The sequence below is a fragment of the Rhinolophus ferrumequinum genome, chromosome 23, assembly GCF_004115265.2.
Source record: "Rhinolophus ferrumequinum isolate MPI-CBG mRhiFer1 chromosome 23, mRhiFer1_v1.p, whole genome shotgun sequence".
NCBI classification, from domain to species: Eukaryota; Metazoa; Chordata; class Mammalia; order Chiroptera; family Rhinolophidae; genus Rhinolophus; species Rhinolophus ferrumequinum.
The window spans coordinates 44,106,393-44,126,036 of NC_046306.1; the positions used below are offsets into that span (position 1 = coordinate 44,106,393).

The 19,644-nt window shown below is 45.6% G+C and overlaps 1 protein-coding gene across 1 annotated transcript; it reads right to left on the reverse strand.

Annotated features, from left to right (window-relative positions):
• Window positions 1–10,487: 10,487 nt before the first annotated feature.
• On the reverse strand, window positions 10,488–14,751 carry LOC117015618 (cystatin-C). Its single transcript, XM_033094204.1, has 3 exons — window positions 14,390–14,751; window positions 11,655–11,768; window positions 10,488–10,843 (listed from the first exon to the last, which is right to left on the reverse strand). Exons 1-3 carry the CDS (start codon window positions 14,633–14,635, stop codon window positions 10,760–10,762), a joined length of 444 nt encoding a protein of 147 aa, XP_032950095.1. The 5' UTR covers window positions 14,636–14,751; the 3' UTR covers window positions 10,488–10,759.
• Between the last annotated feature and the right edge of the window lie 4,893 nt (window positions 14,752–19,644).

A 19,644-nucleotide genomic window follows, 5' to 3' on the forward strand; every position in this document is an offset into this window, starting at 1 on the left:
GTGATATCCTTGGAATGTCAGCAATCCCTTTTTCCAGACCAGAGCAGGAAACTACAGAATTCCTCATTATTATTCTTGTCCATTGATTAATGTCTCTATGTGAACTATTAACTATCCTGTACTCACCTGTGTAAAAGAAGTACCTGTCTCTCCAATTTACTTTTATCCAATCCCAGAGATTTCCCCACTTTGCTTTCTCCCACCCCCTTAACCTACCACCAATGGATTTCATGTAACCCTCCTCCTTTGATTCTGTGTATAAATTAAACTGCAAACAGCCGTTTTGCAGAGCATTTTCTCAATCCATTGAGATTCTGCTTCCCGACAATTGTCGTCAGTTTGGCTCAAATACTCTTACAAGCTTTTTCTTAGGCTGGATGTTTTTCATCGATATTACTTATATCTAATTTATCTCTTCTTAATAATTATGTTTGGCTTATTCATGAAAAGTTCATGAGGCACTAAACAGCTAATCATTTTCTTAAGTTATCTTTCTTGCTAACAATTCTGTAGAAGACATAACATGAGTGGATTTGCATTTTAGTATACGTGAGTAGAACAAAAGTTGTATATCTACATTAAATTTAATGGTTATAACTCTGAAGATATGCCTGTTTCCATTAAACTAATATGCTTAAGCGAGTTTTATTTACTGACTATCACCCCAGATCATGTTAATTTGGAAAACATTTGGGTTAGTTTCTACATTTCTGAGAATATACTTATTCTCAGAATATATCCCATTTCTTTAGCTAAGCCTTGAGTCTCCTGGAGCTAAATTAATATCTGAAAGGGATGTGCCACTGGGTTGGGGGGGGGGGTTGTGGTGTTTTACAGTGTACTTCATTGCACAGAAATTTTCTTGACATTGGTGAGTGACTTAGTGTTGATGTAACCTATTCTGTGACTAACTCTTCCTAGCACAGAAGTCTTAGATTTAGGTGGTGAGTGCTCTAAAAGCTTTTAAGTACTTGATCCATGCCTGACAATATTACAACTTTGGCTTTCAAGATTCCCGTTGACAATAGATCTATTATTCCTTTCATGAGATTTCTTTAAAGTAGTGAATGCCCTAATGGCTCTTACTGGTCTGACTCATGTCTCTGTTAGACACAGTTCCACCTGTCACCACTGCACTTTTAACAGTGGTCTAATGCCTTCAAGGTCCAGAGGGCCTCCACTTTCTGCAAGGTTACCCCCATTGGGGTGTTACTTTTGAAACAGTTAAGAAGTATCATGGGACAATCAGCTCTGAGAAATGAAAGGTGAATTCAGTCTCTGCCCCTCTCTATCAGTTAGAACTCATAAGAGCACAAGTGCCAGAAAACCCAACCTGGCAGGCCTGAAGAAGGGTATAACTGTTTCAAATAACTAAGAAGTCCAGAGGAAAGGCTGACATCAGATACTGCTTGATGCCGGGACTCAAGTGATGTAACCAGGCTGCTCTTTGCTGTCTCTTGACTCAGTTGTGATGCCCCCTCTAATTTTTGTTTTATACTCAAACAGCTGCTCTGGACCTCCTATTTTCTCATCTTCATACCTAGCAAGAAAGAGAAACTGCTTTTCAAATAGTTCATACAAAATCCTACCATTAAGCCTCATAACCACCACGTGGCCAGATTTGGGTGATGTGTCATCTTTAAGTCAATCAGTAAATCTTGGGAGGGAATGGTCTGTCCTCACTGGCTTAGCCAAGGTCACATTCTCCAAGCCATGGTCCAAAAGATGGAGTCAGCTTCCCTGGAAACAGGAGGAGTGAGAGGGAAGGAGGGGGCATTGCCACATGGATCTTTATTGTTTTATCATAAGAAGACAGGGCATGCATTGGTTTCTGAGTCATCGCCAAGCTCAGGGTTTGTTCAGTGGTGTTGCCTCCACGTAGACAGTGTGATCAATGAGAAACACACAGGGCCCAAAGGGTAAGCAGTTCTCAGCACAATTTACCAGCTGGAAACCATTCGGAAAAGGCAGACATTCTCCTTAATCTGTTCCTCAGGGGCCTGGATTTGGGTAAAAGAAAAATAAACATTACTATTCATGATCAAAAGTACCTTACAAAAAGCATAGATCCTGTTCATTAGGAAATTCAATATTTTTTGAGCATCTTGATATTATGTGGGAAGGTCTAGAAAGAGCTGAGTTGCTCTACCCCACGGAGGTAGAGTTTGGACCTGCTGAGGGGTGTGCAGGGAAAGGGTAAGGTGGACAAATGGAAATCCCAAGGAAAGAGGAGCCAGTGAGAGAAATAAGATCAGTGACTCAGTAGGATGAAGATCAAGTGGCAACTACCTCTGGGAGTGAGGTCAAGGGCATTTCAAGGACAAGGGTGCCCAGGGCTGGGGTTAAAGATGTCAAGGTTACTCCTCCACAGAAACCTGCTGAGTTGCCTGAAATCTCCACAGAAGTTCACTGACTTAAAGAGTGCTTTGGTTGAAGGATGTTTTTATGTGGTTTTGTTTGGTTGTGTATTATTTACTGGGAATCAAGGAGGGGGTCAGCTTATGTATCTGGGGAGATAATTGGCACCAAAAGCATGTCTGGATGCAGGTGTGACTATGAGAGAAAACCCTACACTTGCTGCTGATTGCAGATGTGTTAGGAGCAATTGGACTTTGACAATAAATCTGAATTGTATAATTCAGAAGTTTCTTTGGGAATCAGAAGGGTAATATTTCAAAACCCCAGTGTCTAGATCCCAGCCTAGATCAATTAACTCAGAATTTCTCAGAGTGGGACCGGGCATCAGTATTTTTTTAAAGCTTCCCCATTGATTGCACATGCAGCCACTCCTGAGACTATTTATACATCTTGTCTGGTCTCAAGGAACTGGGGACCCCAGCTCACATCTGAACAACCCCTTAGTGTATCTGACTCTAGGTCACATAAATCTCAGGTGATACTGAGGGGCCTCCTTAGGAGCTCCAATACCAAGGGGGAGAGAGCAGAATGGCTGATTAGAAGGGAATCTACTCCTTGTTTGGGCTACCATGTGATGTACTGCTTCTCAGTTTTATGTGTTTGTTCACATAGCAGAATAAAATGAAGAGAAATGGGTAACTGAACAATTGTCTCCACATATCCACCTCTCTAGCTTGGCCTTGTAAGCTTGGAACAGGGTTGGCATTTTCCCCTCTCTTCATCTTTTAACGGGGCTTGTGACCTCATCCAAGACCACTCCTGTCCTTCTGCTTCTGATGGCAGCACTGGGCTACAAAACCCCACACCCCTAAGAGTATGAATCACAGTCCACCAAAACGAATACAAGACAAACAGACAAGATAGGTAATTTTCTTCTACATCAGCAATGGCTGGTGAGACATACAATGGGAAAATATTCCTGAGAAAAATATAAAATACCCAGGAATAAATCTCACAGGAAATATGACAGGTGTATAAAAAGTTATGTTATATGAAAGGAAGACATAATAAGAGCACAAGTACATGACGTGATATTCTAAAATGAAAAGCTTGCATATTAAATATTGTCAATCTTTTGCCAAATTAAAATGCAATACTCAAAATAGTCCTTTTTCAAAACATAATAACTCTACTCTTTGAACTTGACATTTTCATTTGAAAGAATAAATACAACAGATTTATAAATAAAATTTAGTAAATAATAAAGAGAATAATTCTTACCTACCAGATATTAACTCAATATATTTAAAATGGAGTGCTTGGCACAGAAAAATAAATCAAGCTAGATTTAGGACTGAGTTGCAAAAACGGAATTATGACAGCATGGAAATTCACTGTATAAATGGTGGCCTTTTGAAGCAGTTTTTGGAAACATCATAGGATAAAAAAAAGTGGCTAATAACATCATTTGAAAAAATGAACAAGATACAACATTCATTTATGATTAAAACCCTTACAAAAATAGGTACAGAAAAAAAATACCTTAACATAATAGAGGCCATATATGACAAACCCTCAGCTAATCTCATAATTAATGGTGAAGAACTGAAGCCCTTTGCTCTACGTTCAGGAACATGACAGGGCTGTCCCCTATCACCTCTGCTTTTCAACATAGTGTTGGAAGTCCTTACCAGAGCAATCAGGCAAGAGAAAGAAATAAAAGGCATCCAAACTGGGAATGAAGAAGTTAAATTGCCATGTTTTGCAGATGACATGATGCTGTATATACAAAACCCTAAAGACTCCACCAAAAAGCTATTAGAAACAATAAACGAATACTGTAAAGTTGCCGGCTACAAAATCAATGTACAAAAGTCCGTTGCATTCCTATATACTATCAATGAAATCTCAGAAAAAGAAATTTAAAAAACAATTCTTTTTGCAATTGCAACAAAAAGAATAAAATACATAGAAATAAACTTAACCAAGGATGTGAAAGACCTATACACTGACAACTATAAGACATTGTCAAAAGAAATTGAAGAAGACACAAAGAAATGGAAAGACATTCGATGTTTGTGGATTGGAAGAATCATCATAGTTAAAATGGCCATATTACCTAAAGCAATATACAGATTTAATGCAATCCCCATCAAAATCCCAGTGGCATTTTTTAAAGAAATAGGACAAAAATTAATCAGATTTGTACGGAACCACAAAAGACCCTGAATAGCCAAAGCAACCCAAGAAAAAGAAACAATGCTGGAGGTATCACACTCCCTGACTTCAGCTTGTACTACAGGGCAACAATAATCAAAACATGGTATTGGCAGAAAAACAGACAAAGAAGCCAAAAACATGGCAAAATGGAGAAAAGACAGCCTCTTCAATAAATGGTGCTGGGAGAATTGGAGAGCTACATGAAAAAGAATAAAAGTAGACTGCTCTCTGTTACCGTGTACCAAAATTAACTCAAAATGTATCAAAGACCTAAACATAAGACCTGAAACAATAAACTGCATAGAAGAAAACATAGGTACTAAACTTATGAACCTTGGGTTCAAAGGGGATTTTATGAATTTGATTTCAAAGGCAAGGGAAGTAAAAGCTAAAATAAATGAATGGGACTATATCAAACTAAAAAGTCCCTGCACAGCAAAAGAAACCATCAACAAAATAAAGAGCCAACAAACCGAATGGGAGATTTTTGCAAACAACACCTCCGATAAGGGGCTAATATCCAAAATATATAAGGAACTCATACAATGCAACAACAACAAACAATCCAATTAAAAATTGGGCAGAGGACCTGAATAGATATTTCTCCAAAAAGAACATACAGATGGCCAATAGACATATGAAAAACGCTCAACATCACTAATCATCAGAGAAATGCAAATAAAAAACACAATGAGATATCACCTCACACCAGTCAGAATGGCTATCATCAACAGGACAAATAATAAGAGGAGAGGCTATGGAATAAAAGGAACCCTCATACACTGTTGGTGGGACTGCAGATTGGTGCAGCCGCTATGAAAGGCAGTGTGGAGGTTCCTCAAAAAATTTAAGTGTAGCATTACCGTATGACCCAGGAATCTCTCTCTGGGTATCTACGCAAAAAATCTGAAAACATTTATACATAAAGACACGTGTGCTCCAATGTTCATTGCAGCTTTATTTATGGTGGCCAAGACATGGAAACAACCAGTGTCCTTCGATAGATGCTTAGATAAAGAAGATGTGGTATATATACACAGTGAAATACTATTCTGCCATAAGAAAAGCTGAAATAGAGCCATTTGTGACAATATGGATGGATTTTGTGATTATTATGCTAAGTGAAATAAGTCAGACAGAAAAAAAAAGAGAACCATATGATTTCACTGATACGTGGGATATAAAACTGAAAACAACAAAGGAACAAAACAAACAAATGAAGAAACAGAAACTCATAGACACAGACTGTTGTCATGCAGCAGCCTACCTATCTGTCCCCTGGTACCTACCCCTAAAAAAAGGAGACTCTGTGAGATGGATCCTTTCAGGGACTTTGCCTCACCTTTGTGCTTACACCTTATATCTCCCTGCTTGGCCCCAAAGGATGGCTGGTTAGTCAATGACGGGTAAGATTCCTCAAGGGAAGAACAACCTAAGACAGGCACAGTCGCATAGAGGCCATCAGGAGAACTCACGGGGTTGATAGAGGTAGGCATAGACCCCCACCTGCCCCCAGCTAAGGAGAGTTTCTGCTTCTGTGGCTATATTCCTTCCCACAACCTGCTTGGGAAGAGATTCAATGATGTGATAACGTCAGTTCTTCATCTGTTCATATCAGTAAGTTTCAGCGTAAAAGTTTTGTCCCTTGGGGAGGTACATGCGACAATTACTAAGATATTCTGGCACTTTCGGTTCCGGCCACTTGCAGGCAATGGTGATTGATTTGAATCAGTTTCCTAGTATAATGTATGAAATTCACAGACCGTGGAGAAAACAATGTTACTTCCCTGTGTGAACATCAATAAAAGCCTTAAGGTGGCCCTATTCGGGGCTCTCAGTCCTTTGAGGCTGTGAGCCCCTTGGTCCCTAGTGCATAAATCTTTTGACTTCTGTTTCTTTCTTAACCCTTCGCTGCCCCTTCTCGTTCTCTCACTGCACGTGTTGCTCTGGATGTGACAACAGACAATAGTTTAGTGGTTACCAGAAGGTAAAGGGGCAGGGGTAAAAGGGATCAAATATATGGTGATGGAAGGAGAACTGACTCTGGGTGGTGAACATCCAACAGAATTTTACATCTGAAACCTATGTTAACTTTACTAACAATTGTCACCACAGTAACATTTAATTTAAAAAAAAAAACGAAAAGAAAAAATGAAATTAAACTCTAAGGAGACACCACATAAAAATAAAATCTGTTAACATTCTGACTGGAATAATAATATCTATTTGTGTAACAAACTGCACTGTTCTAGGTGCTTTACAGATGTGAACAAATGGAAGCCCCATAACCCCAAGAGAAAAGGACTCATACTGTTCACTAAGTGATGACAAGTGGGGCTCAGACAGAGTAAGGAACTTGCCAAGGTCACACAGCCAGTGGAATTCTCATCCAAGCCATCTGGCTCCCTGGGCTTCACCGCCTTCGAGGCGTGCACACACACACACACACACACACACACACACACACACACAGAGTGTGTCCCAGACCCACTGCTGTGTTGCTGTGCGTCAAATCTTCTTAACATCTGGAGGTGTGGTACAACAACCATTTTCTCTTGCTCACAGTTTTGTGGACCAGGAATTCAGGAAGGGAGTAGCTGGGCAGTTCTTTCTTGGGAGCTCTCATGTGACTACAGTCAGATGACAGTGGGGCTGCACTCACCTGGGAGCTCAGTGGGCTGAACAACCATGGTGGCCATCTCTCCTGGCTGGCAGGTGATGCCAGCTTTGGCCAGGAGCTCAGCTGAGCTGTCAAGCGGGTACCTGCAGAGGCCTCTCCAGCGTGGTGGTCTTGAGAAGCAGGGATCCTCAGACGGACACTGGATTTACCTGGGGCAAGTGTCCAAGAGAGCTTGGCAGAAGCCCTGGGGACTCCTCTGACCCCATCTTGGAAGTCACAGGGTCACTTTCTCTGCAGTTTTCAGTTGAAGTGTCCCAAGGCCACCGAGTCAAGAGGCGGCTCACAGAACCCACCTTTCGATGCAAGGAGAATGTGGGACCATGTTGTAAACCACCACAGCATATCATTAGATCAGTGAAACAATATCTAAAACCTATTTTGTGTTATCTCAGAGGCAGGCACTGTGCGAAATCTATTAATATGGATATTTTATATAAATTATACACTTATATTTACATTTAAAATAAATAATTGTCAAAGTAAAACCGTGCAGTGAAAGTCACAGGGCTGTGCTTCCCCACAAGACACACTAGTCTCTGTGATGTGCGGGTCAAGGAGCCTTCTGGGTCACGTCACCTCGCCCAGAGCCCCAGAGTCTCGGCATCCATAGGCCTGCCCCTTACCTAGGAGGGAAACCTGTGGTGGCTCCAACCGGATCCCCTGCGGTGTGTGCTGTGAAGCAGGAGGCCTAGGTGGAGCAAGAAGGACTAAGATGTGGGAGGCACAAGTGAGCTGAGCTGTGTACTCAGCCCCTTCCTGCCCCTCCCCCAAACCCCACCCTCTGTCTGCCCAGCATCCCCACCAAGTCCAGTTACCATGAGGAAGAGAGTTGAATTGAAAGTGCCCCAAAGGCATGGCTCTCCATGAAACCAGCGTTTCATTGCAGTGCTTGGATGCTGGTTGCTTGTGTAAAATCAAGATTTTTCCCCCAAGGCAGCACAGACCCTGTAGGAAGGCCATCGCCCCAGGCTACCACTTCTATCTACAATCTGCTTGGCCATGCCCCTCCCCCAACATAAATATGCTGTCCCCTTGTCCCCACACAAGGCCCAGGCCCAAATTTCCCCAGCTCTGAGCCTGCGGGCAGTGCTTCACTTATTTAATGCCAAAGCCCTTTCCTTAAATAAAGTCTAGGGTGATCAGGTTCTGCTGTCAGCTGGTGAAAATGAGACAAGAAAAGGCACAAATACCCCTGGCCAGTTTGTCACCAAGGTGGCAAGCTGGAAGGGGACAGTCCCCACAGTCTTCCTTACTCTTGGTTCTATCCTTGCTGGGTACAGCAGCAGCATGTGGGGTGCTGGGCCCCAGAGCCGGCTGTGTGGGTCCCCTTTGCCATTTCTTGTTCTGAGTCCCCAGAGTGAGCCACATTGATAGGGTAGGTATATAGATAGAAATGAGCAAGAGAAGGAAAAATTTATCCCCGGTGAGAAAACCCCTTGCTGCAGCTCCTACTTGGGTCAAGACCCATGGCAGCTGCCCAGCAGGACTCCAGGCTTACACATACCTCTGAATCAAAGAGATGTGTTGTTAAAAGTCAGAGAAGTGGGGGAGCCCATCCTGTTTTCACCAATACCTTACTAACCAAACAGGATTCCAGGTTTTCACATACCCCAAAGGGATGTGTTTATACATCCCCCAAAACCAAGGGCATGTGTTTACCCATGACCCTAAATCAAAGAAATGCATTGTTAAGAGAAGACAGCCTGCTTATCAATACATCTTGTTTGTCACCAATACCTTACTAGCCCAACAGTACTCCAGGTTTTCACATACCCCAAAGAGATGTGTAAACACATCCCCCAAAACCAAGAGGATGTCTTTACACAGGTCTCTAAATCAAAGGAATGTTTACACATGCCCCCAAATCAAAGAAATGCATTGCTAAATGCCAGAGGATTAGATACCCAGAAGTAAAAGGGCAACGGGGAGGCATTTCTACCCATAGAAATAAAAGCATTCATGCAATGTAAGGAAAGGCTGCTTCCCTCCCTTGGGTCAGCCCGCTCCAAGTCTAGCTCCACATCTTGGAGTGTACCTGCATTTTCTAATAAACTTGCTCTTCCAGGCTGCTTCCCTCTCTTAGGTCAGCCTGCTCCATGTCTCTTGAGTATATTCTCTTTCACTAATAAAGTTCTGCTGTTCATGCTGCACAATTTCTGTCTCTTGATTGAAGTCTTTCCTTCAAGAAGAGTCAAGTTTTCGACATCATTTTCCCGGTAACAATTACTGTGAGCTGGGCAGGTATAGAGAACTCACCCCAGCAGTACCACCCCTAGAAAGTCCCCAGTCACCATACCCAGGAGGGAACTGTCACTGTAGGGACTTCAGGGAGCACAGTGCAGGAAGCGGGGCTGTGTTTAGTTGCCTATGTTTAGGACTGGATCTTTCCTATTTGGGGCACTAAGTATCCTCTATTCTATGGAATAATGGTGACCTTAAGAAGTGACATTCCCTGTTCATCAAGAAGAAAGCCCACTGTATGTCAGTCCCAGTTGTGTTTTAAACTCCACATCCCTCACATGAAGTTCTACACAGGGACTTGTTTTCCACTGGGGTCCAGAAAGGGCTGACGAGTGTAAATCCCTAAAACCTTTGTAGACCGGAACGTATCAGAGCACACACTGCTTCCACTCTTCCTTTTCCAAGCCTGAACTTAACTGTGATTGACTGTGACTGGCATTTCCCCAGTTAAAAATACACGCATATACTTTAATTTCTATCTTCAACTCCTCGCTGGTGTCTAAAGTCTTGTGGGAAAAAGTAGACCTAAAGCATTATTTCTTTAGTCTCTAGGGAACCTGACCAGACACATCAGTCCCAGGGGTCTGACCAGCTCAGCACACCTGGCTGAAACCTATGGCCCTGCAGAAAGCTGCTGAGGGAGGTCATGGGTCATGGGCTCCATCTGACCCCTTCCGCCGGTGCAGGCCTGCTCACTGTCTGAGTCCTTTTCAGATGCAGCAGCCATGTCTCCAGAGCCAGCAGTCTAGGGCCCCTCCCCTTTCTTATGTGGTTGTGGTGACGACCAGAGGCCTGGCTTCCCAGCCCCCTCCACACTCAGGCATTGGAAAGGGGCAGCACATTCCCCTGAAACGCCCAGTGGCCTGTGGACCTATGCGTCAGCTCTGGTCCCCTCCTCTGGCCTCCAGAGCCAGCAGGACAAGGAGCTCTTCATACAGTTACTGTCCAAACCCTTCAGGCACGTCCCCAAGACAGTGAACAACTCAAGGAGCAGCAATGTTCATTTTTATTGCTTAGAGTAGGAGCAGAATGTGTGCACCAGGGACAGGTGCATCTGGAAAGCAATTAAAAGAAATAAACAAGTTAGAGCCACTTAGCTATCCAAACAATGCTCAAGAAGCTTTCTCTATTTGTCTCCTGGGGCCAGTACACTGAGGGGACTCCACCAAGGTGGGCTCACCCATCTAAAGCTTAGGAACTCTACTGGGAGGGGGGTGCAAATGAGACGCAGTCAGTGTGGCCCAGCTTGTCATTTGTCTTCTATGCGTCCTGGCAGCTGGACTTCACCATGGAGATCTTGCTCAGCCAGGGAACGCTGTATATCTGGAAAGAGCAGAATGCTTTCTGCAGAGGGAACACAGAGGGACGGTCAGTTAGGGTTATAGCAGAAAAGGAAATCGTCCAACAGGAGATCTCAGACATGCAGGTGAAGAACTGTGGCTGTTGGCTGGGACTCTCAGCCCCTCCCCCGCCCAGCCCCAGACTACTAAACAGGACTCAACGGTGGCCTGCGGGTCACCCCTCCCATCACTCCAAGTACAGGAGGTGGCATGCCGCACACCCCTCCCCCACCGGATTCCACACTGCCTAACCCCAGCACAGCCATTTAAGCAGCAGCCCATGCAAGGCCACACAGCCAAGAGCTAGTTCTTCCACCTGCAGGGAGCCAGAACTAAGACAGGTCCAGAAGAACAGAGCCCGGTCCTGGAATCCGCCCCGAAAGTGGCAGGTATTTAGGCAGGTAACAAGAGGGCGGAGCTCTCCCCAGAGGCTAAGAGCTCCAAATAACCAGCCAAGCCCAGTGACAGGCTGCTGTTCTGTGAACAGGACAGCGTGGAAGGGTCTCTCCCCTTACAGGCCTCTCATTCCCTCTAATCTGTTCCAGTGGCTGAGGATGGGATTAAAGCGCCCTTTCTGCCCCACTGATTACTCCATCCAGCGGGCAACAATCCTGCCACATGGGGCCCCAAGGCCCCAGCTCAGACTGGCTTATAAATTCAAATTAGGCATCTGCACATCACTCACCATCCCCGCCACACCCCCCAACATTCACACATCCCCCCAAGCCAGAACACTCACTCATGACACGTCCAACCGACACACACCCACCGCTCTGCCCTGCATGCCTGGCCCCTCGCCCACCTCAGGCCCATACCTTCATCAGGCGTGGCTGGTCATGGAAGGGGCAGCTGGCCAAATTGGGCTGGGACTTGGTACACGTGGTTCGGCCGATCTCTACGTCCAAGAAGTAGTTCATCCCAGCCACGACCTACGCACAGGAAGAGTAGGTATGGTTTTCAGTACCTGCCCATGTGACACAGGCACAGTTACCTTCATGCTATTGCACTTCAGGCCAGCATCAATGGCTGCCAGAGCTGGCACCCAGGAGGTACCTGGCCCGTCCTGACTGCTGCCCAACCACTGTGCTCCAGGCCCTCCTTGTAACTTGTTGACAGTGCAGCTCTGACAAGGTGTGCCACACAGCCTCATGGGAAGACACGCAGGAAAATGGAAGGTGGAAGCCAGACACTAAAATTTTGTTAACTGGGCCCTGGAGCTGAAGGTGCATCTATGGAGAATCAGCCAGGGTGTCAGCTGTGCCAGCATCAGGATCCAAGTCAGAGACTAAGACAAAGTGACAGCTCTGCCTGAGTCAAGGCTGGATCCACCTCAGGAAAATTCACATGATAATGACCTTGAAGCTACAGTCCAGTTAGTAGAGTGGAGCCCATCGAGACGCCTATTTCATGTACCAGGTTTTACACACACACACACACACACACACACACACACACACACGGATTTTTGGGCCCATAAAAGATGGCTGTTAAGAACTGTTTGTAACGGGAACATTTCTGAAGTGTATCACACCTTATGATTACACACATTTGAGATGACAGAAGTGAAGCCTGTTCTCACATAGGCATCCTCCAGACACACCTCCTGAAAACTCAGATAACCTTGGGAAGAAGAGCCTAAGCTCTGCAGAGTGGACCCCAAGCAAGTCCTGTGATCCCTCTGGTGTCAGTTTTCCACATGGGCTGGTGACCTGTGCCACCAAGCTAGTGTCACACTGGAGGGGAGCAGGCTGGTGGGGACCTCGTGAGCAGGGCATGCATGTCCCATCCAAAGGGGATAGTGTCAGCCGACAGCTGCAGGAGAAATGGGTCTCCTGCATCAAAACAGATCTTGACCCACTGTCTGAAGTTTCAAGAGGCGGATAAGGGCCATGAACGCTGGCATGAAGCACCATACTTTGTTGCTATATGACTATGTTCTGCTCCCCACTGGGAGGCAGGCCAGCTGGTCTAAATTCTAGCCTTCCTTCAAGGACAAGCACAAGGCCCAGTAGCCCTTCCTAACGCTCCCTCCCTTCCTCTTCTGGACCCTGATGACTGCCCTCCTTTTCTGCCCAGAACCTCAGGACAGGCTGGTAGAGGCAGGGTCAGGTGTGGTCCTCTCTATCCCAGCAGGCACTTAACTGCCCCAGGTTGCTGGGGGTGGGGCACCCATTTCAGGGTGGGGAGTGAGACTTTACAGTCCAGAGCCTATTCCATGGGTATGACCTGCAGAATGAAGCAGCTCTAGGGGCCTGTCCTCCAAGATCTCTAGGCAGCTTTGGATTCTTATGTAAGACCCTCTGCTGTGGCATCTACCTGGATACCACAGGCCAGATTCTGGAAGCCTCTGTGTTTGCTGATATCCTCAGGGTGAGCAGGGGATCAATGAGGGCTCCGCCGCAGGGAGGATGTTTGGAGTGCCTGCTGGCCCAAAATATCATGGCAAATGGAGGACCTGGAGGTCGGTTTAGTGGCACCTGCTGAGAGGAGACTTGGAGAAGAACACACTTCTGCATGACTGGTATCTCATCCTGAAAAACTGCAGGCCAACCCAAACTGAGTGCCAATCTGCAGGGACTGGCTGGACCCTTCACAAATGCCAAGGTCACGAAACAGACACACAGGCTGCTCCAGGGTAAAAGAGGCTGCAGCACATGACTCTGGAGTGTCCTTGGCCATAAAGGACATTGGTGGGACAATCAGGGACATCTGAATAAGGTCTGTGCATTAGATAATTGTGTCAGTGTTGATTCCTGATTTTCAAACTGGTACTGTGATTACGTAAGAAATGCCCTTGTTTTTAGGAAAATATACTCTCAAAAGGTTCAGAGAAATAAATGCATATATGTACCCATGCACACGTGGGGAAGGAGGGAGGCAGATAAAGCAAACAGGGCAAAATTTTAACATTTGAGAGTGAAGGATCTATAGGGATTCTATGTGCTAATTTTGCAACTGCTCTGTAAGTCTCATATTATGCCAGAAGAAAACATAAAAAGGAAACTAGTGCTTAAAAAAAATCATTCAAATGGCAAAGCCAGGAAGGCAGCCAGGCTGCCTGTGAGGTCTGTTTTTCCTTTGCCTGTGGTCATTTAGTTGTGAGCTCACACTGAGCCCCCAGTCCTATGACGCTGGGGTCGGGACTAAGCGGGTTGGACAGGAGCCCTGACCCTAACCCAAGTCCTTCTTGTTGGGGCTGATGCTTTAAAACAGAAATGAAGGGCAGAGCACTAACCAGGAGTACCTGGGACCCACTGGCACTCCTAGTGACAAGTTTGCGAGGGGCTTGTCAGCAAACAGAGGAGTCCGGGATCTGGCATGGGCGACAGGAAAGACCTGGAAAAGTCTGACTGGCTCAGAAGCCTGGGCATGTGTGTCTTGGCCCATCTGCAGGGCCTCCAGGGGCTTGGAGGGTCATCCTTTAGCAAGGGGGACCGACAGGAGCGCGGCTGGTGACGTCAAGAAGGCCACGCCCTCCCGGGGCGCAGGATCCCGCATCCCGGTGGCCCTACCTGCCCAGCTGCCCCCGCACCCTACCCCTGGGACTCACCTGCTTTTGGGCGCGTACCACCCGCATGGCGCGGCTGTGGAAGGCGTCGTTGCTTGCCTTGTTGTACTCACTCAGGGCGAAGTTGAGAGCCTGCTGCACGCCCTCCTCGTTCACGTCCGCATCCAGCAGGCCGCCCACTCGGTGAAGCTTGCTGGGGCTCGCGCCGACCGTGGGGCTCATAGCCAGTGCTAGGGCCAGGGTCAGTGCAGCCAGCAGGAGCAGCGGGGTGCGCAGGGACCCGGCCATGGTTGGATTGGAGGAGACGCGAGCTAGGTCAGGAAGACAGAAGCCCAGGGGCACGATCGGAAGGCCGCGAGCACCAACCCCGGGCCTAGGCTTTTATTTCCCCGGGCCCGCCCTATTGCCCCGCCCCCCGGCTCCTCCTTTTCCGCCTCGTCCCATCCCCCTCACCTAGATCTGCGCTCCCCTTGGGCCCTCCGCCTTTCCAGTCCCGTGGTCCCGCTTCTCCTGCCAGGGCCTTTCCACTTCTCTAAGTTGCCCCTCCACCCAGCTCCTTCCTCTCAGTCCTGGCCCTCCGGCTAGAATCCCACCTCTCTCCACGCAGCGTTTCCCTCCCCTAAGCCCTGCCCCTTCCACTCAGTCCTGGCCTTCTTCCTACCCTGATCCATTCCAGCTGCTCCCCACCAGCCCCAGACTTCCTCTAGTGTGCTCCCAAGCCCAGCTCACCCTAGTTTCATAGGTGTCACCCCTCTGAAAGCCTTGTAACCCCTGAAGTCTAATCCCTTCTTTTACAAGGGAAAAATAGCTGTCTTGTCCTGTGAGCAGCTGGTCGAATTCTAGGGGTCGCCAGAGTAGGCATAGGACTTCAAAGGCTGGGGAAGACCCCGTCAGTACTTTGTACTGGGGAATGTCTTTGCCAAAAATAAGTGAATTGATTACCTTCTATTTGGTAAAAAATTCAGGTTCTCTTTTTCACAATTCATTTATTTTTTCAACCAACAAAGCTTTCTTGGGCTTCTCCCTGGCCAGGAAGTATAGAATCAGTATGTAGGTGACAAGTGGGCAAGTGATCCCTGGACTTGGCATTGTAGAGGGGCTGCCATATAGAGACGAAATGCGAACCCATGTGTAACTTTCCATTTTCTAGTAGACACATTGAGGAAAGTAAAAAGAAACATGTGACAGTAGATTTCAGATTTTTTATTTGATATATTAACCTAAAAAAAAAATCAAGGTGAGAGGCAACAAGTATTGATTTGTGCTCCAAAAGAATAGCTATTCTAGAAGCACTGTTTTAGGCAGAAACCTCAAATAGTGTTCCTATTAGACAGTAAAGGCAAGAGGTATTTATGATAAAAGGAAGGGGAGTTATTTGACTAGAAGGAAGAAATTTCTATGGGTGTTAATAAGCTAAGAAAGGAATTTCTACAGATGCAGATAAGCTAATATAGTGATGCTTATTCTAAAGACTGTCTTTGATTTTCAGTTCTAGTCATAACCTCTGCTTCCCTGTTTCTTGTTTGTTTTTTGCAAACAGAAATTGGTTCAGATATTTTTATTACAGTCAAATGATAAGTTTAACTTATGTTAATATATGGAAAAATTAAATGTATTAGAAGAAAAATAATTTTAAATTACAATGCTAGGTTGACATTTAGTAAAAATGTGAAGTAGGAATAAAGCAATTGCAATTGTACTACAGTATATATGATAACACTCTTATTAACGTCTAATGTATATTTGATAGAGATCTATGTCTAGATAAAAAATTATTCTGTTTTTAAATTTTTTTTGAAGACAGAAAAGTCATCAGGAAAATTACTTATCAATTATTATCATATAGTTATCTATTGACTATCCTTATCAGCATGGCACTGTGGTAGTATACACATAAATGAAATCTTAGCCCAAGGGAATTCACATTGTGAGGTATGAAGGTTAAGTCTTATTTACAGTGACAATAACACAAGTTTTTGTTTTTGTTTTCAATTTTATACCATTTGAAATCACAATTTAACAGTAAAATGAGGGGGAGACAGTCTGATTGGATACGGTCTTTAAAACAACTTAGTTATGCTCGTTCTAGGTAGCCCTAAATAAGACTTGAATTTACCTTTGTGCTCCCCTGTTTTGATCCCAAAAAAGAAAATACCTGCCAAGAAGGATTCCTTGTGGTTAATTGGGCCCAATTCAAAACTGGAGTCTAGCAGCCATTGTGGCAGAAGCCTCTTATACACGCTGTATATCAAATGAAAGCTACAGGCTGAGCTGTCAGCCTGTGCACTGTGCTTCTACATTATGAATCAACCCTTATAATAGAGCACCTGGGATTGGAATTCAACCAATAGATCTGAGACTTTCCCTGTCCAATCAAGCTGGGCAGCTATACCCTTATTTGTATCTTTACTAACTGATCTGAGTTGCTCCATTCTGACCAATCAGGTCAGTGCTATTTGGATCAATCAAACTGTGATGTTTGGAGCCCTTATTTGCCTGGCAATGGACCAATCAGGGACTGGTGGCAGGCATTCTTCTTCGTATAAGCCACCTGCACCTCTGTCTTGTTGGAGCACACAATTGAGTATCCGTGTAAGAGTGTGTTTCCCCAGCTGGAGCTGCAACAACAGAGCAGAACTGTGACAATGGAGCCTTAGCACCGAGGCTGCCTCACCTTGGCTACCTCTCCTGAGTTGTTTCACCACCCTGCTGCTCCTCAGCTATGCTATATCACAATTGAGCTGTTTTCACTGAATAAAGTCTCTCTCCCATCACCGCACCCCAAATTGAGGACTCCTGTTGGCATTCAATTGGCATCGATGACCTTTGGTTGGCACCTGTTAACTTTGCAAACAGTTGGCTCGAATACAGTGCTGCTATAGGCATAGTCCAAAGATTATTTTGCCCAGTATTAACAGTCCACAGGTTTGAGGGGTAAGACCTTCAAGGTAGCTCCTCTGGGATGGCAGCTTTGACACCATTTTGAAGTGACTCAGTTTGTATAATATTTTCAAACCCAGTATATCTAAAATATTATTTAAACATGTATAAGCAACTGTTAATAGTTATTTTACTTTCTTCTGTGTCCGCTAACTCTATGGAATCCTGTATGTGTATTCTACACTTAGAGCAGTTGTCAATTCAGACGGTCCTCATTTTAAGTTCTCCATGGCCAAGTGTGGCGGGTGGCTGTGGTATTGCACAGCCCAGTTTTAGGATGTTTCTATGTGTATGTGTGTGGGGGTGCAGGGCAGTGATCAATAATTAAGATAGGGATTTTGTTGGAGGTAAAATAGAAGTGGTGAAAGAGAAAGATGGGTGTCACTGGTCATAGGTGAGGGAGGCTTGTTTGAGAAGACACCTATAAGCTGACATGTAAAGGACAAGAAGTTCTGCCGAGACCAGGGAAAGAGAGCTTCAGGTAGAGAGAACAGCCAGTGCAAAGGCCCTGAGATGGGGCTGGGATCACCTTTCTAGGAACAGAAAGCCACTGGAGGGTATTTAAGCAGGGAAGGGATATGACCCGGAATCTCAACCAGCAGCTGTGTGGACAATAAACTGTTGATGGGGGCCGGGGGAGAAGGTGCAGAGAGACCCATTCCAGGACGCTGCAGAGGGTAGGTGGGAGGGACACAGTGAAGGGAGCAGGCAGCGGACGGAATGTATGCCAAAGCACATGGGCTGCTCTTGCTTCTCCCCTCGGGGAGCCACATTACTGGCTCTGGTGCTGAGTCCATCGCTTGGAAAACATTCTCCATGTTTAAAAAAAAAAATCACCTAGAATGAGGTATAATGTACATAAACTAAAACACTCCATTTTAGGTGTCTAGACTGAAGAATTTTGGTAGATGTGTACACGAGTATCACCACTCCATCAAGGTCTAGAACATTTCCATTACCCCGGAAAGCTGCCTCATGCTTCTGTAGTCAGTCCCATGCCCACCTCTGGCTCTTGGCAATGCACACACCTGTCCCTGTCAATTTGGAGTTTTGCCTATTTTTGTACTTTCTGTAAATGGAATCACATGGTGTTAGCACATGTGTGTCTGGCTGCTTTCAATCAGCATCATTTTTGAGCTGTCCTTTAACTGTTTGTTCTCTTTCTCCCTGGTCTGAGACAACATGGTCAGCCAGGTGCCACGTGGGCTAACAGAGTCCTTAGCTCAGGACTGTGCAGGCCTGGGCTCAAATACTGCCCTGGGAGTGGAGAGGGAGAAAGGCCATTCTGAACAGACAGTTGGCTGCCTTTCTTCTCGAATCCCCACCCTCCACACCTGAAGGTGACCCTGTGGCAAATGACCTATGGTGAAAGTGATAGGTTTTGTCAGAAACACCAGGAGGCCTCCAGACCCTTGAAGCACACTCAGAAGGACTCTCTTAGGAGCAGTGGAAGCAATGGTCAGTCAGCATCAGCCCAGACCCACTGTGGTCCTAGGGCAGGAGCATCAGGAATAGAGGATGCCAGAGCAATATCAATGATGGACATTCATGTTCAGTGTTAGGGTATGAGAGCCTGTTTCTTGATGCATAGTTACAGATGTAGGGGTGTAATTAAAAATTTTCCTTCCTTCCCTTCTAGGTTCTTTGGCTGGTCCAATGATTAATTTGACGTAGACAGATTAACAGGAGAAAAGCAAATTTACTTTTGTACATGTAGGAGCCCTATAAAAATATGAGACTCAAAGGCAATTGAGGCTTCCATGCCATCCTGAGCTAAAGAACGGGAGAGGGGCCTGGGGCTTCAAAGGGGAAGAGGGCAACTCACAGAAAGATGGAAAGAGCAGATTTTGCTAATCAGAGGTTTGCCCTGCCACACAGAGAGATTCTGGTGCAGGCCCCTAACCAAATTCTATTAGGCAATTAGGGAAGAAGTAAGTTTTTCCTTAGCCTGCTGGGTCTTGGGGTGGTGTATCTGCTCCCCTTCACCCCTGACTCCACTGTGAGTTGGGAGCCTCTAGAAAGGTTGTAGTGCCCCACTATATGCAGCAGGGATGCACTGGCAGTGTGGTGAGGGAGAGGAGGTCTTCAATGCTTTCTTACTGAAATAGAAAAGAAGGGGAGATAAACACAGAAGGGAAAGGGAGGGTTGCCCCTGGCCAGATACTTCTGATCAGAGTGATTATCTCCAAAGGGTGGAAATTGGTTCTCATGTGGTTTCCCCACCCATGCTGAGTAAATGGGGCTCCAGTCTGAGGAAGGTAAGTTGTGCAGAGGATAAGCTGAGATATAAGGGATCCTTCCTTCTTGTGTCATTAGAAAGGAGGTACAGAGCACCCAAGTCACTGGAGCATGGTGGT

Coding starts and splice junctions, on each gene's coding strand:
- LOC117015618 (XM_033094204.1), bottom strand. CDS start 14,635: ATGGCCGGGTCCCTGCGCACCCCGCTGCTCCTGCTGGCTGCACTGACC. Junction 11,769..14,389: donor TGGTACGCGCCCAAAAGCAG/GTGAGTCCCAGG, acceptor TCCTGTGCGTAG/GTCGTGGCTGGGATGAACTA. Junction 10,844..11,654: donor ACCAGCCACGCCTGATGAAG/GTATGGGCCTGA, acceptor TTCCCTCTGCAG/AAAGCATTCTGCTCTTTCCA.